This window comes from Oncorhynchus gorbuscha, linkage group LG01 (assembly GCF_021184085.1).
Source record: "Oncorhynchus gorbuscha isolate QuinsamMale2020 ecotype Even-year linkage group LG01, OgorEven_v1.0, whole genome shotgun sequence".
In the NCBI taxonomy this organism is placed as follows: domain Eukaryota; kingdom Metazoa; phylum Chordata; class Actinopteri; order Salmoniformes; family Salmonidae; genus Oncorhynchus; species Oncorhynchus gorbuscha.
The window spans coordinates 73,888,001-73,911,844 of record NC_060173.1 but is presented as its reverse complement, the minus strand read 5'-3'; the positions used below and the strand labels follow the sequence as shown (position 1 = coordinate 73,911,844).

General features: G+C 42.9%; 1 protein-coding gene across 1 annotated transcript in view; it reads right to left on the bottom strand.

Moving 5' to 3' along the window:
* hibch (3-hydroxyisobutyryl-CoA hydrolase) overlaps positions 1-21,060 on the bottom strand; it is a 64,955-nt gene extending 43,895 nt beyond the window's left edge. The window contains 5 exon segments of the mRNA XM_046366661.1: positions 19,965-20,019; positions 20,272-20,327; positions 20,329-20,351; positions 20,464-20,577; positions 20,964-21,060. Coding sequence (XP_046222617.1) covers positions 19,965-20,019; positions 20,272-20,327; positions 20,329-20,351; positions 20,464-20,577; positions 20,964-21,060 — 345 coding nt within the window.
* Between the last annotated feature and the right edge of the window lie 2,784 nt (positions 21,061-23,844).

Genomic DNA, 23,844 nt, shown 5'->3' with positions numbered 1-23,844 from the left:
CAACAGGACTTAGAAAACCGATTCACAACGACCAGGATCGTAGTACTTCCCTGGGACGGGGGAAGGTCGGTAAGAAAATCCACCGATAAGTGTGTCCACGGCCGTTGTGGAACGGGGCGGGGTTGTAATTTCCCTCTAGGCAGGTGCCGAGGAGCTTTGCTCTGAGCACACACTGAGCAGGAGGAGACATAAAATCTCACGTCTTTAGCCAGTGTGGGCCACCAGTATCTCCCTCTCAGACTCTGCACTGTCCTCTTGATACCAGGATGACCCGAGGAGGGAAGAGTATGAACCCACCGAATCAGCTTGTCCCGGACCACCCTCGGCACGTACTTGGTCCCTACTGGACAGTTCGGAGGAGCCGGCTCTGACCGTGAGGCCCTCTCTATCTCAGCGTCCACCTCCCATACCACCGGTGCCACGAGACATGACGGTGGAATGATGGGAGTTGGCTCAACTGACCGTTCCTTGGTATCATAGAGGCGAGACAGTGCGTCAGCTTTGGTGTTTTGGGAGCCTGGCAGATATGTGAGGGTAAACTGGAACCTGGTAAAAAACATGGCCCATCTAGCCTGACGTGGATTTAGTCTCTTTGCCGCCCGGATGTACTCGAGATTACGATGGTCAGTCCAGATGAGAAAAGGGTATTTAGCCCCTCAAGCCAATGTCTCCACACCTTCAGAGCCTTGACTACAGCTAACAACTCCCGGTCCCCCACATCATAGTTTCGCTCCGCTGGGCTGAGCTTGCTCGAAAAGAAAGCACACAGGCGGAGCTTGGATGGCACGCCCGAGCGTTGGGACAGCACGGCTCCAACCCCAGCCTCGGACGCATCCACCTCCACTATGAACGCTAAAGAGGGGTCCGGATGCGCCAACACGGGCGCATTGGTGAACAGCTCCTTCAGACGACTGAAAGCTCTGCCTGTCTCTGCTGACCAGCGCAAGCACACCGGTCCTCCCTTCAGCAGTGAGGTGATGGGAGCAGCCACCTGACCAAAACCCCGGATAAACCTCCGGTAGTAATTGGCAAACCCTAAAAACCGCTGCACTTCTTTCACAGTGGTCGGAGTCGGCCAATTACGCACGGCTGTAACACAATCATCCTCCATCACTACCCCGGAGGTGGAAATACGATACCCCAGGAAGGAAACGGACTGTTTGAAAAACTCACATTTCTCCGCCTTGCAATACAGGTCATGCTCCAGTAGTCGCCCAAGTACCTTACGCACCAGAGACACATGCTCCGTGCGTGTGGCAGAATAGATCAAGATGTCATCAATGTACACTACCACTCCATGCCTGAGCAGGTCTCAGAGAATCTCATCTACGAAGGATTGGAAAATGGCTGGAGCATTCTTCAACCCGTATGGCATGACGCAGTACTCATAATGACCAGAAGTAGTACTAAATGCGGTTTTCCACTTATCTCCTCCCCGGATACGTACCAGATTATATGCGCTCCTCAGGTCCAGTTTTGTGAAGAAGCACGCCCCTTGAAATGATTCCATTGCCATTGCGATGAGAGGTAGTGGGTAACTAAACGCCACTGTGATGGAATTTAGACCTCTATAATCAATACACAGACGAAGACCTCCATCCTTCTTCTTCACAAAAAATAAACTTGAGGAGACGGGTGATACGGAGGGCTGAATGTACCCCTGTCCCAGCGATTCAGAAACATATGTTTCCATCGCAACTGTCTCCTCCTGGGACAATGGATACACGTGACTCCTAGGAAGTGCAGCATTTTCCAGAAGGTTTATCGCGCAGTCCTCTCGACGATGAGGTGTTAATTGGGTCGCATTCCCTTTACTGAAGGCGATAGCCAAATCGGCATATTCAGAGGGAATGCGCACGGTGGAAACTTGGTCTGGACTCTCCACCGTAGTCGCACCAACGGCAACTCCTATACACCTATCTGAACACTCCTCTGACCACCCCTTAAGAGCCCCCTGTCGCCAGGAAATCACCGGGTTGTGTTGAGCTAACCAGGGAACCCCCAACACCACTGGAAACGCAGGTGAATCTATAAGGAACAGGCTAATCTTCTCCTTATGATCACCCTGCGTTACCATGTCCAGCGGCACCATAGCCTCCCTAATTTCTCCTGACCCTAATGGTCGGCTATCTAAGGAGTGCACGGGGAAAGGTCGATCTAACGACCCCGGGGGAATCCCTAGCCTTAACGCAAGACCACGATCCATAAAATTCCCAGCTGCGCCTGAATCGACTAGCGCCTTATGCTGTAGAGAGGGGGAAAACCCAGGGAAAGAAATCAATACAAACACATGACCGACAGGAAGCTCTGACTGAGTTTGGTGTTTACTCACCTGGGGTGATCGAGCAGTATTCCGCCTGTCCTCCCGACTCCTAGATGAGTTCCTCCAGCACCGGTCGGATGTGTGCCCTCGTCGACCACAACTGGTGCAGGAGGACACTCCTCCTCCGGTCCCCCTCAAAGCTGTACCTCCTAATTCCATAGGGATAGGGGGGGCTGGGGATAGGAAATGACAGGACCTGATCCGAACGCCCGCGAGCAGCCAGCAGGTTGTCGAGACAGATAGCCAGATCGATAAGTCCATCCAGTGTGAATGTGGTTTCCCGACATGCCAGCTCCCTGCGGACGTCCTCCCTGAGACTACATCTAAAATTATCAATCAAGGCCCTGTCGTTCCATCCTGCTCCTGCTGCCAAAGTCCTAAACTCTAAAGCAAAATCCTGTACGCTCCTCGTCTCCTGACGCAGGTGGAACAGCCGTTCACCCGCCGCCCGACCCTCGGGTGGATGGTCAAAAACAGCTCGGAATCGGCGGGTGAACTCTGGGTAATTATCCTTAGCCGAGTCCGGACCATTCCACACTGCGTTGGCCCACTCGAGGGCTTGCCCAGTCAAACAAGAGACTAGGGCGCACACACTCTCCTCTCCAGAGGGAGCAGGATGCACGGTAGCCAGGTATAGTTCCAGTTGAAGGAGGAAACCCTGGCACCCCGCCGCCGATCCATCAAAACAAGGGCGGGACAACCTACTATATATACAGACACTAATAAACTAAACAACACACAGGTGAAACCAATCAGACAAAACCAACAGATACACGAAAAGGGATCGGTAGTGGCTAGTAGGACAGTAACGACGACCGCCGAGCACCGCCCGAACGGGCAGGAGAGCCAACCTCGGCGGAAGTCGTGACAGTAATTTTAGTTGTTCTACATGTTTTGATTTTTAATACATTGTAAGGCTGCATGGTGCGACTAATGATGATTTGAAAAAAAGTCTCATGAAAGGCATGAACTTCTCATGAAGTTTTTTTGCGCAGGCTGTACATACTTCATCAGTCTCTCATTCACAATTTGACAAGCACTTGATAATGCCTCAAATTTCCCAGCGGCATCCCCTTTGTGTGGACGTAATGCCCCTTAAAAAAATCTGGCCTTTTGTGGCCAGTGGCAATTGTGCCCTTGGGTTGAATATAATAATGATAATTCCCTTCTCCCTGAGTGCTGCTTGCTCCGAAGCACCTCTCACCTCACATGGATCTCCATCACGTATTATCAGGTATGAAGGTAAGACACAGATGCAGACAATGTTGTCTATTTTTACAAGTTTTCTATTGAAATTCACTGTTGAAAGCTTATTTATATATTTTGTGATATGAATACCAAGTAGGTCACCATCAGCCAATTTTATAGGTAAACCTCAAGGTAATGTAAAAGTTGTATTTTTAAAGTTCCAATATGTAATATTGTACACTTCTCATAATTAGGTTTTTAGTCCAGAGAGTACAGAAAAGTTATCTTCATTGAGACATTGCAGGGATCTCTAGCTTGCGGACTTAATATAAAACTTGAGTCATTAACATCAATGGACACCTTTGTTTTTTAGCCTTGGATTTCTAATCCTCTAATGTTGTTATTGGATCTGATTTTAATAGCTAGCATTTCGATTGCCATATCGAATAGATATGGTGACTGCAGACACCCTTGTTTAACTCCTCGACAATTCAAAGCTCTGAGAAGTAGCCGTTAATTACTATTTTACACCTGGGGTTGCTATACATTAGTGTTACCCATTTTATAAGACAATCACAGAAATTGAAAAAAATCCAGGCATTTCTAAATAAAGTACAGTCTTACTTTATCAAATGTCTTTTCAAAATCTGCTATAAATACCATTCCTGGCTTCATATGTTTCATGATGCTCTATTATTTCTAGTAGTTGTCCTATATTATCTCCAATGTATTGTCCATGTAAAAAACCTGTCTGGTCAGGATGAACAATAGCTGGTAAAATCCTTTTAATTCTGAGTGCTATGCATTTCGGTATTATTTTTGCATCACAACATTGAAGTTTTTAGATAGACTGGATCTTTATATTTTCCACCTGGGTCTTGTTTTAATAATAGAGAAATCAGACCTTCCTGCTGAGTACCTGACAGACTATCATTTCTATAGGAGTAGTTAAAACAATCTAACAATAGAGCTTTACGTATATCAAAAAGGCTTGATATACCTCTACTGGTATGCCAACAAGCCCTGTGGTTTTTCCAGACTGAAAGGATTTAATAGCCTCAAAATATTCTTCCTCTGTACATTTGTTAATTTTCCATTTGTTATATTATTTGGAAATAATTCCTTACAGAGACGGAAAAGAGAACATCTGCCTAAAATACTCAGCTTCCTTTTTAAAAATATAATTCAGAGAATCATAGATGTCTTCAGTAATGAGTTTCTGCTAGTTATTTTTGTTAGCCTTCCTGTATTGGAGATTCAGGAAGACTTTTGTGAATTTTTCTCCATATTCCATTCAGTTTGCTTTATATTTGTAATAGATCGATCGTTCTTGAATAAGTTCAAGTTCTTTTTGTTTCTCCTCTAACTTATTTTGTATCTCTGTCGTATCGTTATTATTCCCATCTACCTGTACTATTAGTTAATGTATTTCCCTTGTAAGTCTTGTCTCTTTAGCCAGAAACTGCTTTTTAACACTCCTACCACTCCTACCAACACTTAACGCTCCTACCATAATGATTTGATCATTTGTTGCCTGTAAGTTCAATAAATTGGTATAAATATTTTCGAAGAAGTATGGATCATCCTGATTTGGACAAAATAGATTAATGAGCCAAGTATTTATCTGTCCATTTTCATATTTAAAAAGATCCCCCGTCCTTGCAAATCATTCTTGACTTTTCAGATTCAGATTCAGATACTTTAAAAAATATATGTTTTGTATTTTTTTTATTGAATATTCAAAACATACAATATACTTGCGGTGAAGCCGCTCAACAACTACATCATACCAGTCATCCAACAGATTCCCACACAGAAGCATCCAGGGTCAATGCCCTGCTCAAGGGTATGTTGACAGATCTACCACCAGGCCAAAAAACATGAGCCCGATCCCACAGTTCCCCAATAGTTGTGTGCATGTCTAGCACTATTACATGTATGTGTGTGTTCTTGTATGTGTAAAAAATGTTGTTAATTAAAATCATCACACCTTTTGAGTTCCTTTGTCCATGAAAGGAAATTATTTCTCCACCCCATTCCTTTTTCCACCAACTTCATCTAAGGATGTAGAGTGAGTTTCCTGTAAGCAGTGTATGTTTTCTTCCTTTTCTTTTAGCCATGTAAAGACTGATCTATTTTATAATCTGCTAAACCATTACAATTATAACTGGCTATACTTATGTCTTATTTCACCCCTTACCATAACTAGATACTTTTCTCTGTCTAAATTGACCATAATTAGTGCTTGTAAAGTTACTGTCACAAGAGGTATTATGACGGTCAAAATTAGAGCTTTCAAATGTCATATTTAGAATTCAAGAAATATGTTCTAGCAATATTTGTTTTATTCCCTTGCCTGTTTGCCTGTGAGCCAATGCCACAGATGTTAGAAAATTGAGACAAGATGTTGTGTGTAGTAAATCTGAGTAGGTTGATGTGTATGATATTGGATGTGATTTAGTGAAAGTGTCTACGATGTCTGTATAAGAGTAAGACTATAGTGTGTGCTGTCCAAATAAATCATTTGCATGGTTGAGTGTCTATGTATGTGTGTAACTTGTAGTGCATATATCCTTAATATTCATGATGATCATTGTAATCCATATCGTATCACCGTCAATGTTGCGTCATAATTACATCATTGAAAAACACATCCCAGCATTTCCATAGCAACTGACGTTTCACATGATTATGAAAGAGGCCTTGCATTACCCTAGAGTTAGCAAGTTTGGTAAGCTACTAATGGCCATCAGCAGCATCAGAGCTTGGAGAAGACTAATTACTGTGACTAAACAGTCATTTGACTGCCTTCATGACTTGTGACCGCCGGTGTGGAAATAACACAGTCACTGTAACAGCCCTAGTCACAGACACCTGATGTGTTGTGCACTGAAGTCCACAATCTAAGGGAAAAGATGAGAGAAGGAGAGCGCAAAGAGGCAAATTATACAAAGCACAAAATGATCATGCTGTTTGTATGTGGCTGCTATGAAAGTGATCTGAATTTGCTTATGATCGGGGGTGTATTCTTAAAACGGAAGCAAACAGAATGGGGATAAACATACCTGAATTTGTCCAATATAAACTCTCGTTTGCAACTGTTAGACTAATGAGTGCTACACTGATCAAATATATTAAAACATGAAACCATTTCAAAATATTATTCTGAGTTACAATTCATATAAAGAAATCAGTCAATAGAAATACATTCATTAGGCCCTAATATATGGATTTCACATGACTGGGTATACAGATATGCATCTGTCAGTCACAGATACCTTTAAAAAAAAAGTAGGGGTGTGGATCAGAAAACCAGTTGTTGTGACCACCCTTTGCCTCACGCAGCCCAACATCTCCTTCGCATAGAGTTGATCAGGCTGTTGCTTGTGGCCTGTAGAATGTTGTCCCACTCCTCTTCAATGGCTGTGTGAAGTTGCTATATTTGGGGGGGGGGGGGGACAGGAACACTGTCGTACAAGTCGATCCAGAGCATCCAAAACATGCTCAATGGGTGACTGGGACATTTTCAACTTCCAGGAATTGTGTGCAGATCCTTGCGACATGGGGCTGTGCATTATTATGCTGAAACACGAGGTGAAGGTGGCGGATGAATGGCACAACAATGGGCCTTAGGATCTCGTCACAGTGTCTGTGCATTCAAATTGCCATCGACAAAATGCAATTGTGTTAATTGTCCATAGCTTATGCCTGCCCCTACAATAACCGCCACCATGGGACACTCTTTTCACAATGTTGACATCAGCGAACCACTTGCCCACACGATGCCATTCTACCGGTACAGTTGAAACAGGGATTCATCCTTAAAGATAACAATTCTCCAGCATGCCAGCGGCCATCAAAGGTGAGCATTTGCCCACTGAAGTCGGTTACAATGCCAAACTGCAGTCAGATCAAGACCTTGGTGAGGACAACGAGCATGCAGATGCTTCCCCGAGACGGTTTCAGACAGTTTGTGCAAAAATTCTTCAGTTGAGCAAACCCACAGTTTCATCAGCTGTCTGGGTGGCTGGTGTCAGACGATCGTACAGGTGAAGAAGCCAAATGCGGAGGTACTGGGCTGGCATGGTTACACGTGGTCTGCGGTTGTGAGGCCGGTTGGACGTACTGCCAAATAAACTAAAACAACGTTGGAGGCGGCTTATGATAGATAAATTAACATTACATTCTCTGGCAAAAGCTCTGGTGGACATTCCTGCAGTCAGCATGCCAATTGCACACTCCCTCTCAACTTGAGACATGTAAATATATTATTTTAAATGTAGTTTTTAAAATGTATTTTCTTTATTTATTATTTTCCCCTAACCCTACTACCCCTCCCCTAATTGGAGTAAACTAATGGACAACAATACTTTGGCTTCCACTTCCAGCTAATACAGTGCATTCGGAAAGTATTCAGACCCCTGGACTTTTTCCACATTTTGTTACAGCCTCATTCTGAGATGGATTAAATTATGTTTTCCCCCTCAATACCCCAAAGCGAAAACAGGTAAAGATTTTTTTTGCAAATGTATTAAAAAAAACAAAAATATCTTATTTACATAAGTATTGATAGCCTTTGCTATGAGACTTGAACTTGAGCTCCAGTGCATCCTGTTTTCATTGATCATCCTTGAGATGTTTCTACAACTTGGAGTCCATCTGTGGTGAATTCAATTGATTGGACATGATTTGGAAAGGCACACGCCTGCCATGGAGGTCAAAGGAATTGTGCGTAGAGCTCCGAGACAGGAATGTGTCGAGGCATAGATCTGTGGAAGGGTACCAAAACATGTCTGCAGCATTGAAGGTCCCAAAGAACACAGTGGCCTCCATCATTCCTAAATGGAAGAAGATTGGAACCACCAAGACTCTACCTAGAGCTGGTCGCCTTGCCAAACTGAGCAATCGTGGGAGAAGGGCCTACAACTTGATCAGGGAGGTGACCAATAACCCAATGGTCCCTCTGACAGAGCTCCAGAGTTCCTCTGTGGACATTGGATAACCTTCCAGGAGGACAAACATCTCTGCAGCATTCCACCAATCAGGCCTTTATGGTAGAGTGCCAGACAGAAGCCACTCCTTAGTAAAAGGCACATGACACCTGCTTGGAGCACCTAAAGACTCTCAGACCTTAAGAAACCAGATTCTCTGGTCTGATGAAACCAAGATTGAATTCTTTGGCCTGAATGCCAAGACTCACGCATGGAGGAAACCTGGCACCATCCCTACGGTGAAGCATGGTGGTGGCAGCATTATGTTGTGGGGATGTTTTTCTGCGGGAGGTACAGGGAAAGATGAATGCAGCAAGGTACAGAGAGATCCTTGATGAAAACCTAGTCCAGAGCACTCAGGACTTCAGACTGGGGCAAAGGTTCACCTTCCAACAGGACAATGACCCTAAGAACACAGCCAAGACAACGCAAGAGTGTCTTCGGGACAAGTCTCTGAATGTCCTTGACCTGAAAATAGCTGTGCATTTAACGCTTCCCATCCAACTTGACAGAGCTTGAGAGGATCTGCGGTGAAGAATGGGAGAAACTCCCCAAATACAGTTGTGCCGAGTTTGTAGCATCACGCCCAAGAAGACTCAATGCTGTAATTGCTGCCAAAGGGCTTCAACAAAGTACTGAGTAAAGAGTCTGATGTAAATGTGATATTTCAGATTTGTATAAATTTGCCAAAACCCTGCTATGTCATTCAGGGGTATTGTGTGTAGATTGATGAATGAAAAATATTTTTTCCCCCTAATTTTAGAATAACGCTGTAAAATAAACAAAATGTGGAAAAAGTGAAGGGGTCTGAATACTTTCCGAATGCACTGTAAGTATTGGCTAGTACGCATATGCAGCTGTCGTTGACTTATTCCACATTTTGTTGTGTTACAGCCTTCAGAAAATACCCATAATATACACTGAGTGAACAAAACATTAGGAACACCTTCGTAATATTGATTTGCACACACTTTTGCCCTCAGAACAGCCTCAATTCATCGGGGCATGGACTCTACAAGGTGTCGAAAGCGTTCCACAGGGATGCTGGACCATGTTGACTCCAATGCTTCCCACAGTTGTGTAAAGTTGGCTGGATGTTCTCTGGGTGGTGGACCATTCTTAATACACACGGGAAAATGTTGAGCCTGGAAAAACCCAGCAGCGTTAGCAACCAGGAAATTAGGGATTTCCACTAGATAACACAGCCACAAAGTCAGAACAGCTTTCCCGGTTTGACAACAGATGCAGCTTTGGCGGGAGAAATCAATATTCGAATATCACAGCCATCACAACACTGGTGGGTAAGTAATACTATGAAACAATATTATTCCACTATTAGCGGCAGATATATTATGGACATTTTCTGAAATTACAAAGCAAAATTCTCATCCATCTACACACAATACCTCATAATGACAAAGTAAAAATATAAATAAATAAAGGGGGATTCCTAGTACAACCTGTACAACTGAAGGCATTCAACTGAAATGTTGCTTCCGCATTTAACCCAACCCCTCTGAATCAGAGAGGAGCGGGGGCTGCCATAATTGACATCCATGTTAAGACATTTATGCACATTTATTTAAAAAATGAAATACAGACATATCTAATTTACATAAATATTAAATACCCCTGACTCAATACTTTGTAGAAGTACCTTTGGCAGAGATTACAGCTGTGAGTCTTTTTGGGTAAGTCTCTAAGAGCATTCCACACCTGGACTGTACAAAATTTGCCCATTGTTCTTTAAGCTCTGTCAAATGTGTCATTGATCATTGCTAGACAACCATTTTCAGGTCTTGCAATATATTTTCAATAAATATAACTGTTTTAAAGACTATAGGCCTCTTGGTGAAATCCCTGAGTGGTTTCCTTCCTCTCCTGCAACTGGGTTAGGAAGGAAGTCGGTAACTTTGTAGAGACTGAGTGTTTTTGATCTCACTAATGGATTAATTGAACATCCAGATGCGAGCCGTCCCAGAGTGTCTGGTCGTCTTGAAAGAACGGCATCTATGGTGCCTAATTTGATAGACTACAATGTCTGGCAGCCATCAGCAGCCCATACACATCCTAATTCAAATGTAAATGCACAAAATGTCCAGAGAACTGTTGAAAACCTTTCAGATGTACTGAAAACATTCAAGGCCAGAAATACTATGCTTCTTCTATCTAACATCAAGCATAAATTCAGATCAATTGTAAAATGATGTAGAGCATCAACCTAAGATGCCGTTGGTGTATCATCATCAACAGGAGACCACGCAAGTTGCTGATCAATTTCGTTTACATTTTTAGCTTCCTCTATCCTCTGACTCTTTAATGCTAGATTATGAAATGCCATATGGCAGTTGTTGGAATGGGGATATTACTGGCAATTGAGGGTGATCATTTGCAGGCAAGTCCATGCATAAAAACTGGGTCTCTTTTTTGGTTTCTTGAGTAAGTCAGCTCCAAAATGCAGGTGTTTCAACCTAGTTTATTGCTTTCTGTGGTGGTGGGGCAGCTAGTGGAAAATACGGAGCGTAGGGGTTGGTAATGTTCTCTAGTTCTGCTGTGATTGGCTCAGTGTTCTGTCACTCATGGGGACACAACGTCACTGCCCAATCTAAGGGTAGAGCTAGAAAATTCAGGCCCCTTGGGTGCTGCCATAGAGTTACATTAGAAGTGCCCAACCAAGAAGACTAAACGTCGATGGCCACAGAAAAAAATGACGTCAAATCACGTTATATCTACAGTAGCTTTGATTGTACTGATCATGTCAACCTCATACATTCAAAATCTTAGCTAGCAATCATTATCATGAATCAAGTCGACAATCTACTAGCAAATCCTTTTAAATCCTTGTCATACAAAGAGAAATAATGAAGAGAAATTATAGATAAAACGTATCGGTGCTCATCGACCATTGGACAAACATTACAGAACAAGTTGGAAATAGCAAATTCAATCATGAGTGGTTTGGAATGAATCAGTGGCTAACTGCAAGCATTGCAAAGCAATCCCTAGCCTGCTATTCAGTGAAGTGGGTGTGTGGTCCCAAGTCTGGGTTTAAGGGTCTCTTTTCCAAGCTTAAAAGGACAAACATTAAGCATTGGCCATTCTGTCAATCCAGCAGGACTGGATTGAAAATAACTTGAAACTCGTAACTGGGAAATCTGACTTCAGTGAGTTCAAGACAACGGGGAACTCAGGAAAAAACGAGCTCCGACTGGGAAAATACTTTTGAACAGTCATCCAACTCGGAATTGTAAGTCAGGATTTCGGGCCTCTTTTTAGAGCTCAGACCTGAATATCACTGACGTCATCATGTTTGGACCTTGTTTTTTTTCTTCCAGAGTTCCCAGTTGTCTTAAATGCACCATACATCCAGAGAATGACAGACTTTGATGACAGGGAAATATGTACATTGTAGCTAAGAAAGTAATACTACGTGTATGTTGTGTAGTATTCCAAGTGCCTCACCCTAATAATTTGGTTCCTTTTCCCCTCTTAATTTTGCCTACTGTTCTGACTTAGTGGTTCACATGTAGCATATAACCTGTTTTAGAGAAATGTCATCATTGAATATTTTAAGAGCTTTTATTGTCTTCTTTATATACCCCCTTTGTTTATCCCACGGTTCTGACTTGGGTTTACAAGGAGAAAACTGTAAGAACGGCCAATGTTCTGAATTCTGTCGATGTACATTTCAAAAGTGTCGAACAAATAGTCAATATAGCTATGTCCTAGCTCGCTCATTAAGTTTGTCGGCACCGTTTGTCACCGTTATAGTGCAATTAATGTCTTGTTTAGTGGTCTGGCTTTGCTGGCATGCATATATATATATTTTTTTATTGTTTGCTGTAAATACTAATTCTCCATTAGCTAGTGTGCTTCAATAGGACACAGTGGAAAGAGTCACTGTGCTACGAGTGTTGCACGGTATACCGAAATTTCTGTACTTTTCCTATACTAAAACATGAAAAACGTTTCGGTCCTAGAATTGTTGTTACTAGAATGTGCCTTTAAAAAAAGATATATATATTCTCCCCAATTGGTAGTAGTTACAGTCTTGTCTCATTGCTGCAACTCCCGTACAGACTCGGGAGAGGCGAAGGTCAAGAGCCATGCATCCTCTGAAACACAACCCAACCAAGCCACACTGCTTCTTGACACAATACCCATCCAACCCGGAAGCCAGCCGCACCAATGTGTCCAAGGAAACGCTGTACACCCGGCGACCTGGTCAGCGTGCACTGCGCCCAGCCTACGCTAGTGCGCAATGAGACGGATATCCCGCCGGCGAAACCCTCCCTGACGATGCTGGGCCAATTGTGCTTTGCCCCATGGACCTCCCAGTCGCAGCCGGCTGCAACAGAGCTTGGGCTCGAACCCAGAATCTCTGGTGGCACAGCTAGCACTTATCCTGCACCGGGAGTCTGGGCTGTATCATGTTAGCTCCCCACTCATGCCTCCCAGAAGTTAACACACTTGAATAATGTGACATGGCATGTAGAAATGTTGAAACTGTTATTTACTGTTCACAGAACAATGTCCATACAGGCAAGAACACTTTACAACGCAAAATGATACTGGTAGCTTCCGGCTTTGTAAGTAAACTTTGATCAGTCCCAAATGGAAACTGATTGTTTGTCATCTGTAGCCCCATGAAATCAACCAAAACAAGCTCAATAACGCAATGCATGCATGCACTCCTATTGAATATGCATTGACCAGTATATTGTGAATAGGCCTAGGCTACATCTTGATTTACCCAGTTTATCAAGAGATTTACCATTCAAATAAATGACTACTATCAGGAATCAAGGTAAGACCCAGATGCAGTCTCGTCAAATTGACAATGGTTTAATATTCCAACAGGGGCAGGAAAGAGACAGGTCAAGGCAGGCAGGGGTCAGTAAACCAGAGGTGGGGCAACAGTACCGGAAGCTCTGGTCAATGACGCTCCTAACAGGAATTTTCTCCATAGCCCACCAGAGTACTCGCTCCTACCGGTGAGCCTGGTTTTTTAAAGGACAATGGGACACAAAATGACGAAGAGTCATGCAATACAGACAACTCTTCATGTCAATCCTGTATTGCCGTTCCGCTGGTGATAGCCCAGCTCTGCCTAGTGGCATAGGCTCATGAAGAGGAGGTGACTCTGCCATCTTTAGCCGCCCTCGGGGCAGTTCGGGAAGCTTCAGGTTCTCTCGGCAACGAGGCCATCAGGAGCTTCCGGGATGACTTGGAGGCAAGGTGGGATCCCTGGAAATTAAATTTCCTCTCCATTCGTCGTTCCCATAATCACTCATCGATACAGATGGTCAAGCGATTAAGGAATTGAGCTCCGTAGGTAACGCCCCGGGCTGCAAGCGTGTCCTTGACACCCTCTGAGACGCCGTGCAGGAATATATGGGACAGTGCCATTTGATTCCAAGCACTCTCCGCTGCCAAAGTATGGAAATCCACAGCATAATCAGCTACACTGCGGGAGTCCTCTCGCCCGGAGAATGGGGCATCAAAAACCTCTCTCACTTCTCCCACGAACCACTCCAGACTGGCTGTTGTTCCCACACTGCAGCAGGCCAGGTGAAAGCCCTCCCGGACATCAGCGTGATGAGGTAGGCTATCTTGGCATGATCCGAGGGGAAGGAGGGCGGCTGAAGCTCGAAGACGAGGGCACACTGAGCTGGCACCGGATCTGCTGGGTCAGTCATGGCCAGTTCGTACTATCAGGAATCAAGGTAAGACTCAGATATAGACACGTCGAATTGACAATGGTTTAATATTCCAACAGGGGCAGGCGATCAAGGCAGGCAGGGGTCAGTAAATCTGAGGTGGGGCAACAGTACCGGACGACAGGCAGGCTCAGGGTCAGGGTAGGCAGAGGTCAACAATCCAGAGGTGGGGAAAAGGTAGGCAAGGGTCAAAACCAGGAGGGCAAGAAAAAAGAGAGACTGGGAATAGCAGGAGCTGATAACAAAAACGCTGGTTGACTTGACAAACAAGACGAACTGGCAACGGACAAACAGTGAACACAGGTATAAATACACAGGGGATAATGGGGAAGATGGGCGACAGCTAGAGGGGGGTGGAGACAATCACAAGGACAGGTGAAACAGATCAGGGTGTGACAGACTGCCATTATGTTATACAGTTAGATTGTTTTTACCGAAGTCAAATTGATTGTATGATTGATTCACTAATGCATACATGACTGTCTAATGAAAGTCTAATGTAATGATATTGAACTCAAAAGATGCCCAACGATTGAAAAGAGCAGTAACTGAATTTGGGTCTGGATCAGTGCCATTCGGTGACTTGGACTAATATGCCTTCTTGTCAAATTCTAGGATATTTACCATCTACTATTCTTTTTAACCAGGACTAAAGAATTTTTTTTTTTTTGAAATGTGAATCTTGCATTTCTTGCAATTGGATTAAATGGTTGTTAAAATTACTAAATGGTGAGCATATCATCTGATGTAAGATTGCATTACAAGTTATCAGTTTAGAGTTAAGTACATAAGAGTTAAAAAAATATATGCAACTTACATCTGAAAAATGTGGCAGGGTGATTGAAATAACACGTTTAGAAATTGTGTCAATATAGACCAGTGGCTCTGTCGTGTTTGATCAGGCCAACAGGTAGGCTCGTCATTGTTTTCAGTGTTAGACCGGGATCTGGGCACACCATAAAAAAACAGACAGGCCAATAAATCAAGCGCTCACTCAGGGGAGATAGTTCTGATTGGACAGGGGTAAAATGCTTCCATAACACTTGCTTTCACCATCCAACCACTGAATTTATGATTTTTCCCAGTTGTCTATCGCTAAGACATCCACACTTTCCCCCCATGGAAATATGCAGAGAACAAACTTGAAGCCCAAATGTATAAACAATAGTGATAAAGATGTTTGGTGTAAAAAATCCTTTAGACGACTCCTGAGATTCTCAGGAGGCCCCCAGGTAGTAGGCTATATTGCCCCTTACTGGTGAGTAATTAAGTAAGGTAAGTAAAATCAAACTTTATTTGTCACACTATGGTGTAGACCATAGTGTGAAATGCTTACTTTCAAGCCCTTAACCAACAGAGCAGTTCAAGAAGAGTTAATCAAATATTTACCAAATAAACTAAAGTAAAAAATAAAATAAAAATGTCAAAAGTAACACAATACGTAACAATAACGAATCTATATACAGGGGGTACCGGTACCGAGTCAGTGTGCGGGGGTACAGGTTAGTTGAGGTCATTTGCACCTGTAGGTAGGGGTGAAGTGACTATGCAGAGATAACAGACAGTGAGTAGCAGCAGGGTACAAAGCAAATGGAGGGGGGTTGTCAATGTAAATAGTCCGGTGGCCATTTGATTAATTGTTCAGCAGTCTTATGGCTTGGGGGATAGAAGCTGTTAAGGAGCCTTTTGGTCCTAGACTTGGCACTCCGGTACCACTTGCCGTGCGGTAGCAGAGAAAAGTCTATGACTTGGGTGACGAGTCTGACAATTTTATGGGCTTTCCTCTGAAACTGCCTATTATATAGGTCCTGGATGTTAGGAAGCTTGGCCCCAGTGATGTACTGGGCTGTACGCCTGTAGCGCCTTATGGTCAGATGTCGGGCAGTTGCCATACCAGGCGGTAATGCAACCAGTCAGGATGCTCTTGAATGTGCAACTGTAAAACCTTTTGAAGATCTGGGGACCTATGCCTAGGAGGAAAAGGTTTTGTCGTGCCCTCTTCATGACTGTCTTGGTGTGTTTGGACCATGATAGTTCGTTGGTGATGTGGACACCAAGGAACTTGAAACTCTCAACCCGCTCCAATACAGCCCAGTCGATGTTAATGAGGGCCTGTTCGGCCCGCCATTTCCTGTAGTCCACAATCAGATCCTTTGTCTTGCTCACATTGAGGGAGAGGTTGTTGTCTTGGCACCACACTGCCAGTTCTCTGACCTCCTCCCTATAGGCTGTCTTATCGTTGTCTGTGATCAGGCCTACCACTGTTGTGTCGTCAGCAAACTTAATGATGGTTTTGGAGTCGTGTTTGGCCACGCAGTCGTGGGTGAACAGGGTGTCCTATGAGGGGACTAAATACACACCCCTGAGGGGCCCCAGTCTTGAGGATCAGCGGGGCACACGTGTTGTTGCCTACCCTTCCCACACAGTATTCTCACATAGGTGTTCCTTTTGTCCAGGTGGGAAAGGGCAGTGTGGAGTGCGATTAAGATTGCATCATCTGTGGATCTGTTGGGGCAGTATGCAAATTGGAGTGGGTCTAGAGTTTCCGGGAGGATGCTGTTGATGTAAGCCATGACCAGCCTTTCAAAGCACTTCATGGCTACCGACATGAGTGCCACGGGGTGGTAATCATTTAGGCAGGTTACCTTCGCTTCCTTGGGCACAGGGACTATGGTGGTCTGCTTGAAACAGAGGTTGAAAATGTCAGTGAAGACACTTGTCAGTTGGTCCGTGCAGCATGCTTTGAGTACACGTCCTGGTAATCCATCTGGCACCTCGGCTTTGTGAATGTTGACCTGTTTAAAGGCCTGGCTCACATCAGCTACTGAGAGAGAGCATTACCACACAGTCATCCAGAACAGCTCTCCGTGACCCTATTTTTTATTTATTTAACTAGGCAAGTCTAAATAAGAATTTGTTCTTAACTATGACAGCCTAGGAATAGTGCCCCTGAACTGCCTTGTTCAGGGGCAGAACAACAGATTTTTACCTTGTCAGCTCGGGGATTTGATCTAGCAACCTTTCGGTTACTGGCCCAACGCTCTAACCACTAGGCTACCTGCCACCCCATACAAGAAGATGTGTCTGAATGTAGCCTGCCTGAGTCAAACCCTTTCATATGCCATAAGAAATTGATATATCTTTGTGTGCCGTGTGTGAACTCGATCTAAATCACTCACACCTCTCCATGACTCCACCCTGCCAGGGGGAAACCGACAAAAACACACAAACACATTGAACCTGATGGACACACGCAGTTCGTCTGTGCTCAGTGACCTTGGTGGGCACCCGGAAGAGGAAGGGAGGGGACACACAGCTGACAGTCTGACAGCTGGGTGAAACTATTGCCAAAGTGTCTCATCCAGCATACACATGCCACATATTACTTCTCATTATGGGCTGGGCGAAATAATACATCGCTAACATGGAATGACTGGACAAGGTTCTGAGTGGATCGAAATGTGTATGTATAAGTGAGATTTTCTTTAACCCTTTTATTCCAAAACAATCTAGGCTACTCATATTAAATCGTGGCTTGGCTTCTACTCTGTCAGACATACCACTTCCACACATTCCTATCACAATGTATGATGGTGCGCTCTTCATGGTTGTATTGACTGTCTTCGGCAGCAGCTCTATGTCTACTGTCTGAGTAACTGTAGCTAGTGCCTCTCCGCTTCTAACCATCTGCAGGACAACAAGGTATCAATTCACATACCGGGCAAGTCTGATAGGAGGATGGGAAAAAACAGTGGCAGCAACATGCTCTGGTCTATGTCACTTCTCATCGCGACCAATGAGAGCCCACCTTGGTATCAATTCACAATAAAAAAAGGGACTACAGGATGTTAAGCACATGGCTGCCACCTGCAGCAAGGTCTGTAAATTATAGAGCAAACTGACACATTTTATTGTCAGCTATAAAGAGGGTGTCATCAAAGGACTTGAACAGTGTGTGAACTAATAGGGGCAAATTAATTGTACTCTAGACAGAGAGGCCTTTGTGTAAATGAGGTGTGTACAGTTGAACTATGATCAAAACCTTCAGAGTAAATTCTGTTTGAAGGGAATGAAATACACAAGTACTTCCTTGAGAGTGAATGAGGGGCAATAAATCAAATGTCCATCAGTATTTCCTCCATATCAGACCCATAACTTTGCAAATTAAAGCATTTTCATACTGCTGTGGATGGTAGTCTAATGCACGTATAGTACAAAAGTTTTCCACCAAAGGCTAAATCAGTCCTTGTTTTTGGAACATTAGTCATTTCAAAGAACCTGAAATTGGGTCACTGGTGATGACTCAAAGGCTAAACATTCCAAATGTAGTATTTCTGCACGCAAAAAAAGGGACATGATATTCACAAAATGACAACATATTCAAATACCTATTCTAGTTTGTGACCCAACTGGCTACCTGCAGTGGTGTGTATTCATAGTGGCCAAGGGTTTCCCCCCCAAAAAATCCCAATTAAAAAACAAAATGATTTATCTTTCGTCTCTCTATGTTTCATACATTTTCTTCAATTCGCAAGAAGCTGAATGTATCTCACAGGAGAAACAGAGCTCCCCTGTATCTCTATGTGTGGGCATTCTACCTGATGCTGTCTGGTCCAAACGAGTATGACATTGTGGCCACCCATCGCATTGAAGGCAAGTGAAGCCAGCGAGCACCGGGGAAAGGGCCAATTCAAGCTAGCTTCCCTTGACACTAGTTTTTTGTGCGCCAGGACCATTCTCAGTTGAGCTCGCTCAGTTTAGCTCAATGCTGATTGGCTAATTTTGTATACAAGGATTTGACAACACTCCTATCAAATCCCATAGAGAGCATACATAATTGACAGAAAAACTTGGAATTGTTGCATCTCGTTGTCCTCTGGTGGATAGTTACCCAGCTAGCTAAAATTGAAAATTGGAGGGAGAGGTTTTACTTAATTGTACATACTGGCCAATGATTATAATGGCGATTCTGATCTAACCATTAATTCATACATTGTTGTGCCCCTGGCCTGAGAGGATGGAAGTTCAATATGTAGCCAGATGTAGACGGCTAATGTTAACTAAATAATGTTGCCCATGAATGGAAGTTAGGCTAGCGAGCAAGCATTTTAGCCAGGTATTCTAGGACAAAAAAAAATACAAGCATGTACTGTATGACAGAGTGATCGTTTTGTCAACATGAAAGAGAGGAGGATGGCATTGGTGTAGGGTGATTCTAAATCAATAGTAGTTTAGTGGTCCGAAAATGTCGGAAACATTAACTTGCTTGACCATGCTGTAGGTCATGTAAAATAAAGGCGTGGTTGAATGTATTCTTCTTATCGTCTCAGCCTTTATGCCTATATATCACAGTTGCAAGGAATATGATCTAATAGGTTAAAGAGCAAACAATGCAATTATCACAACACAGAGCTAAATATTAAATATGGCTTCCCCAGTGATTTTACCCATGCACCGCAACTGGCTACTTATCTGCCATCTTGTTTGGTTTTGGCAAACCATGTTTGTGTTTAGAAGCCTACCTGTTTTTATTTTCATCTAACCTTTTCAAGGGAGATTACTGAGACAAGCTACAGTGACAGCCAGGACCACACTCCATCTCTGCTCCAAGGAAATCATGCTAATCATGCCCGCTCATGTCGCCATCTGGTGGTCAAAACATGCACCGCAGAAATAACTTGCAATGTAATCTATCTGTATGCTCGGAGGTCTGGGCAAAATAATAGATTTTTTTATCCTCACCCCTCCCATTGTTATCCCATCAATAAGGGCCACATATGGTTTCTGATATGTTCCTTAAAATATAAAATATAAGTCAAAGCAAGTGTTGTAGAAAAAGTCACTGATAGCCAAAGGAGGGAAACAGGTACTCTTAAGATACAAAAAAAAATAACTGGTCTCATCAGAGAAAATGGATGTACAGTACGGTCTGTCCTTGTAGGTTCATAATGAAAACCAAACATTATGTAATACACAGGCATACTGTTTGTTATAGAACTCTCCCCTCTCTTACATAATCATGGAAGATGCGTGATTGGGACACGTAACAATAGTATTGTTCAGGATGTATTCTTCACGGAAGACGTCATTACCAAGGGGATCTCCTACGCTTCCCCGCTTCAGTCACAGCTAGGGGGAAATGACATCACAAAATGCGCTCAGTAAAGCACAGAGATGATAAGACGCCCGTTTGAAAATGTAGATGACCACATTCAGTACAAATCAAGATCATGTTGTTTACGTCTGATGTCTCCACCAGCACAGAAGGCTTTCCCACCGGCTCCTTTGATAATCACAATATCAGTCTCCTTGTGCGTCTACCATTTCTACGATGAAACATGCAATAGATTCAAAACAGTTTAGTACATTATGTGGATGCTGTCAATGCTGACTGCCATCTTAGGTTTACCCATGATACACGACAAGCTACTACATTTGCCCATTGGAATGCCAATGTAACTCATTGCATTCAAGCTATAGAATAGTTGTTGCATATTGCAAAATATATTTGTGTTTAAACAAGTATTTGCACGTTCCACGGCCATTAAAACAAGTTTTTCAACATTTAAGATTTTGAATGCAACCTTAACTTGCCCAATTTCCTACTGTGAAGAGAGGCCTTAACAGTAAGCAGTTTAGCCAAACTGTTGCCACATTTAATTAACTACTCCTACAGTTGGCTGCTGTTGTTTGCAGTAGGGGATCTGACCCATGGCCCTAGTGACAGGTAGCCTAGATAGTGAGAGAGTCGGATCAAGTTCAGGGCTTTGGATCGATTCAAGGTGATTACCCCAGCATTCCCCACTTTCTCCATCAGCACCTCGGCCTGACTTGACATCTTCCCCCAAACACACACAGAGGCAATGTAAACACAAGCTGAAACATTTTAGGTACAGCAATGCAGGTGTTAAGTAGTAGTAGCAGAACGAGCTTCATTTGTTAGCTCCTAAACCCAAGGATGAGGATTTCTATCACTCTCCTACACCACATTTCTACATGTGGTGCTGTTAATGTACCTAATGCTTTTAACGTGCATGTCCCACCCCCCCCCTTAATTTCTGTGGAGAGAGTATTACAACATCTGAGCCTGCACACTGTTGCTAGCTAACTGTCTCAAAGCTAAATTGATCACAGATCAATCCATTGCAAGTGCTTACCACTTGTCCTTAGACCTTAAAGAGAACACAAGAAAGATGTTTGTTTTTTTTACAGAGATTAAATGTGACAATGAACTATGGACAGTGTAAACATGGACATATTGACCTCTTTTACATTGGCTCACAAATGTCAGAGGTGAGGTAGATAAGGCTTGACTAACTAAAAATGCTGTTTAATTCTTCCTTGCAGTGCAGTATGGAAAAGTCCACCAATTATTGTTAATTTGCTAGGTTATTGTTAGTCACTTTGGAGAAACATATCATTTGCAGTTGGAAGACTAAGTGGCTTGACTAATGCAATGTCAAGATATCGGGCGTGCTGAATGGGTAAGGAGAAAGCGACTGACTGTAAACGAAAGTCGAAGAGTGAAGTCGGGGGACGTGCATCGGTGACAGCCGAAAGTCAGACACTAATGTAGTTTTCCAACAGCAAGGATCAGATCAACATAGCAATGTTGCATTGTTTTTAAAAGGTTTTCTTTATAATGTCGAAAACACTTATCCAACACCAATATCACACACACTCACGAACCAAAATCATGGGTGTTTCTCAATATGCTTACTACCGTGCTTCAAATGCATTCTCTGAGGACGTTCTCTTGAATATGCTCTTGTGAGGACGAGTGTGGAGAAGGCATGAAATGTTACATTTGAGAAGCACGTGCACTCCCCCTACTGTCCATGATGCATATGCCCATTCAATGAACCTTCTTCCAGACAGGACAATGGCAACAATAATGACGCAACAAGAGATACACAAAGAAAACATTTTACGTCATAATCATCAGCTAGATATACAGCACTGGAAAACATGAAGAGACCACTGCAAAATTATCAGTTTCTCTGGATTTACTATTTATAGGTATTTGTTTGGGTAAAATTAACATTTTGGTTGTATTCTATAAACTACTGACAAACTTTCTCCCAAATTCCAAATAAAAATATTTAGAGCATTTAGAGCATTTATTTGCAGAAAATGACAACTGATCAAAATAACAAAAAAGATGCAGTGTTGTCAGACTTCGAATAATGCAAAGAAAATAAGTTCATATTCATTTTTAAACAACACAATACTAATGTTTTAATGTAGGAAGAGTTCAGAAATCAATATTTGGTGGAATAACCCTGATTTTCAATGGAGGTGTCATAATACCCATAAAACCTAGCGGTCAAACAGGTAAATGGTTCCAATAAGTTTTCCACCATTCATTTTCCCCAAGGGAAGTGTTTCATTTAGGGTTACTCTGACATTACTTTTGATAACTGTTCAAATCTCTCTAGGACAAGGTGACTTTAGAATATATTCAGCTCTATTTACTCTCAGATTCGAAAGTGCCAATTAGCATCAAAGTAGACATCATGCAAAACTAAAAATCCCTGCAAGCTCCTGCACGTCATCTCTAGCTGATACCTTTGCTAACAGGTATTTTGTCAATGTAAAACTTGCACAAGACAGTTAACAAAATTGTCCATTTAAAGAAATGTAGCCTATTTATTCATTACTACATTTAGCTAACATTAGATAGTTAATCCAGAGATTCGTAGTCTCGTCCAGATCATCATTGAATTTGTAGTTCTTTATGATAGCCACTTTAGCAGCTAATTAGTATTACATTTTGGGGGTAAATACAGGCAAATATCTTGATAAAAGTCACCTTGTCCTGGAAAGATTTACACGGTTACTAAAACGTAACGCCAGGGTAAGCCTACAAGAAATACAGACCTTATTTGATGTTTTTCTAAAATCCCATATGGGAAAAATAAATGGTGGAAATACAATTGGAACCGTTTCCTTGGGTTTTTTTTATTTTTTATTTTTTTATTTCACCTTTATTTAACCAGGTAGGCTAGTTGAGAACAAGTTCTCATTTGCAACTGCGACCTGGCCAAGATAAAAGTATAGCAGTGTGAACAGACAACACAGAGTTACACATGGAATAAACAATTAACAAGTCAGTAACACAGTAGAAAAAAAAAAATGGGCAGTCTATATACAATGTGTGCAAAAGGCATGAGGAGGTAGGCGAATAATACAGTTTTGCAGATTAACACTGGAGTGATAAATGATCAGGTCATGTACAGGTAGAGATATTGGTGTGCAAAAGAGCAGAAAAATAAATAAATAAAAACAGTATAAAAAAAGTATGGGAATGAGGTAGGTGAAAATGGGTGGGCTATTTTCCTATAGACTATGTACAGCTGCAGCGATCGGTTAGCTGCTCGGATAGCTGATGTTTGAAGTTGGTGAGGGAGATAAAAGTCTCCAACTTCAGCGATTTTTGCAATTCGTTCCAGTCACAGGCAGCAGAGTACTGGAACGAAAGGCGGCCAAATGATGTGTTGGCTTTAGGGATGATCAGTGAGATACACCTGCTGGAGCGCGTGCTACGGATGGGTGTTGCCATCGTGACCAGTGAACTGAGGTAAGGCGGAGCTTTACCTAGCATGGACTTGTAGATGACCTG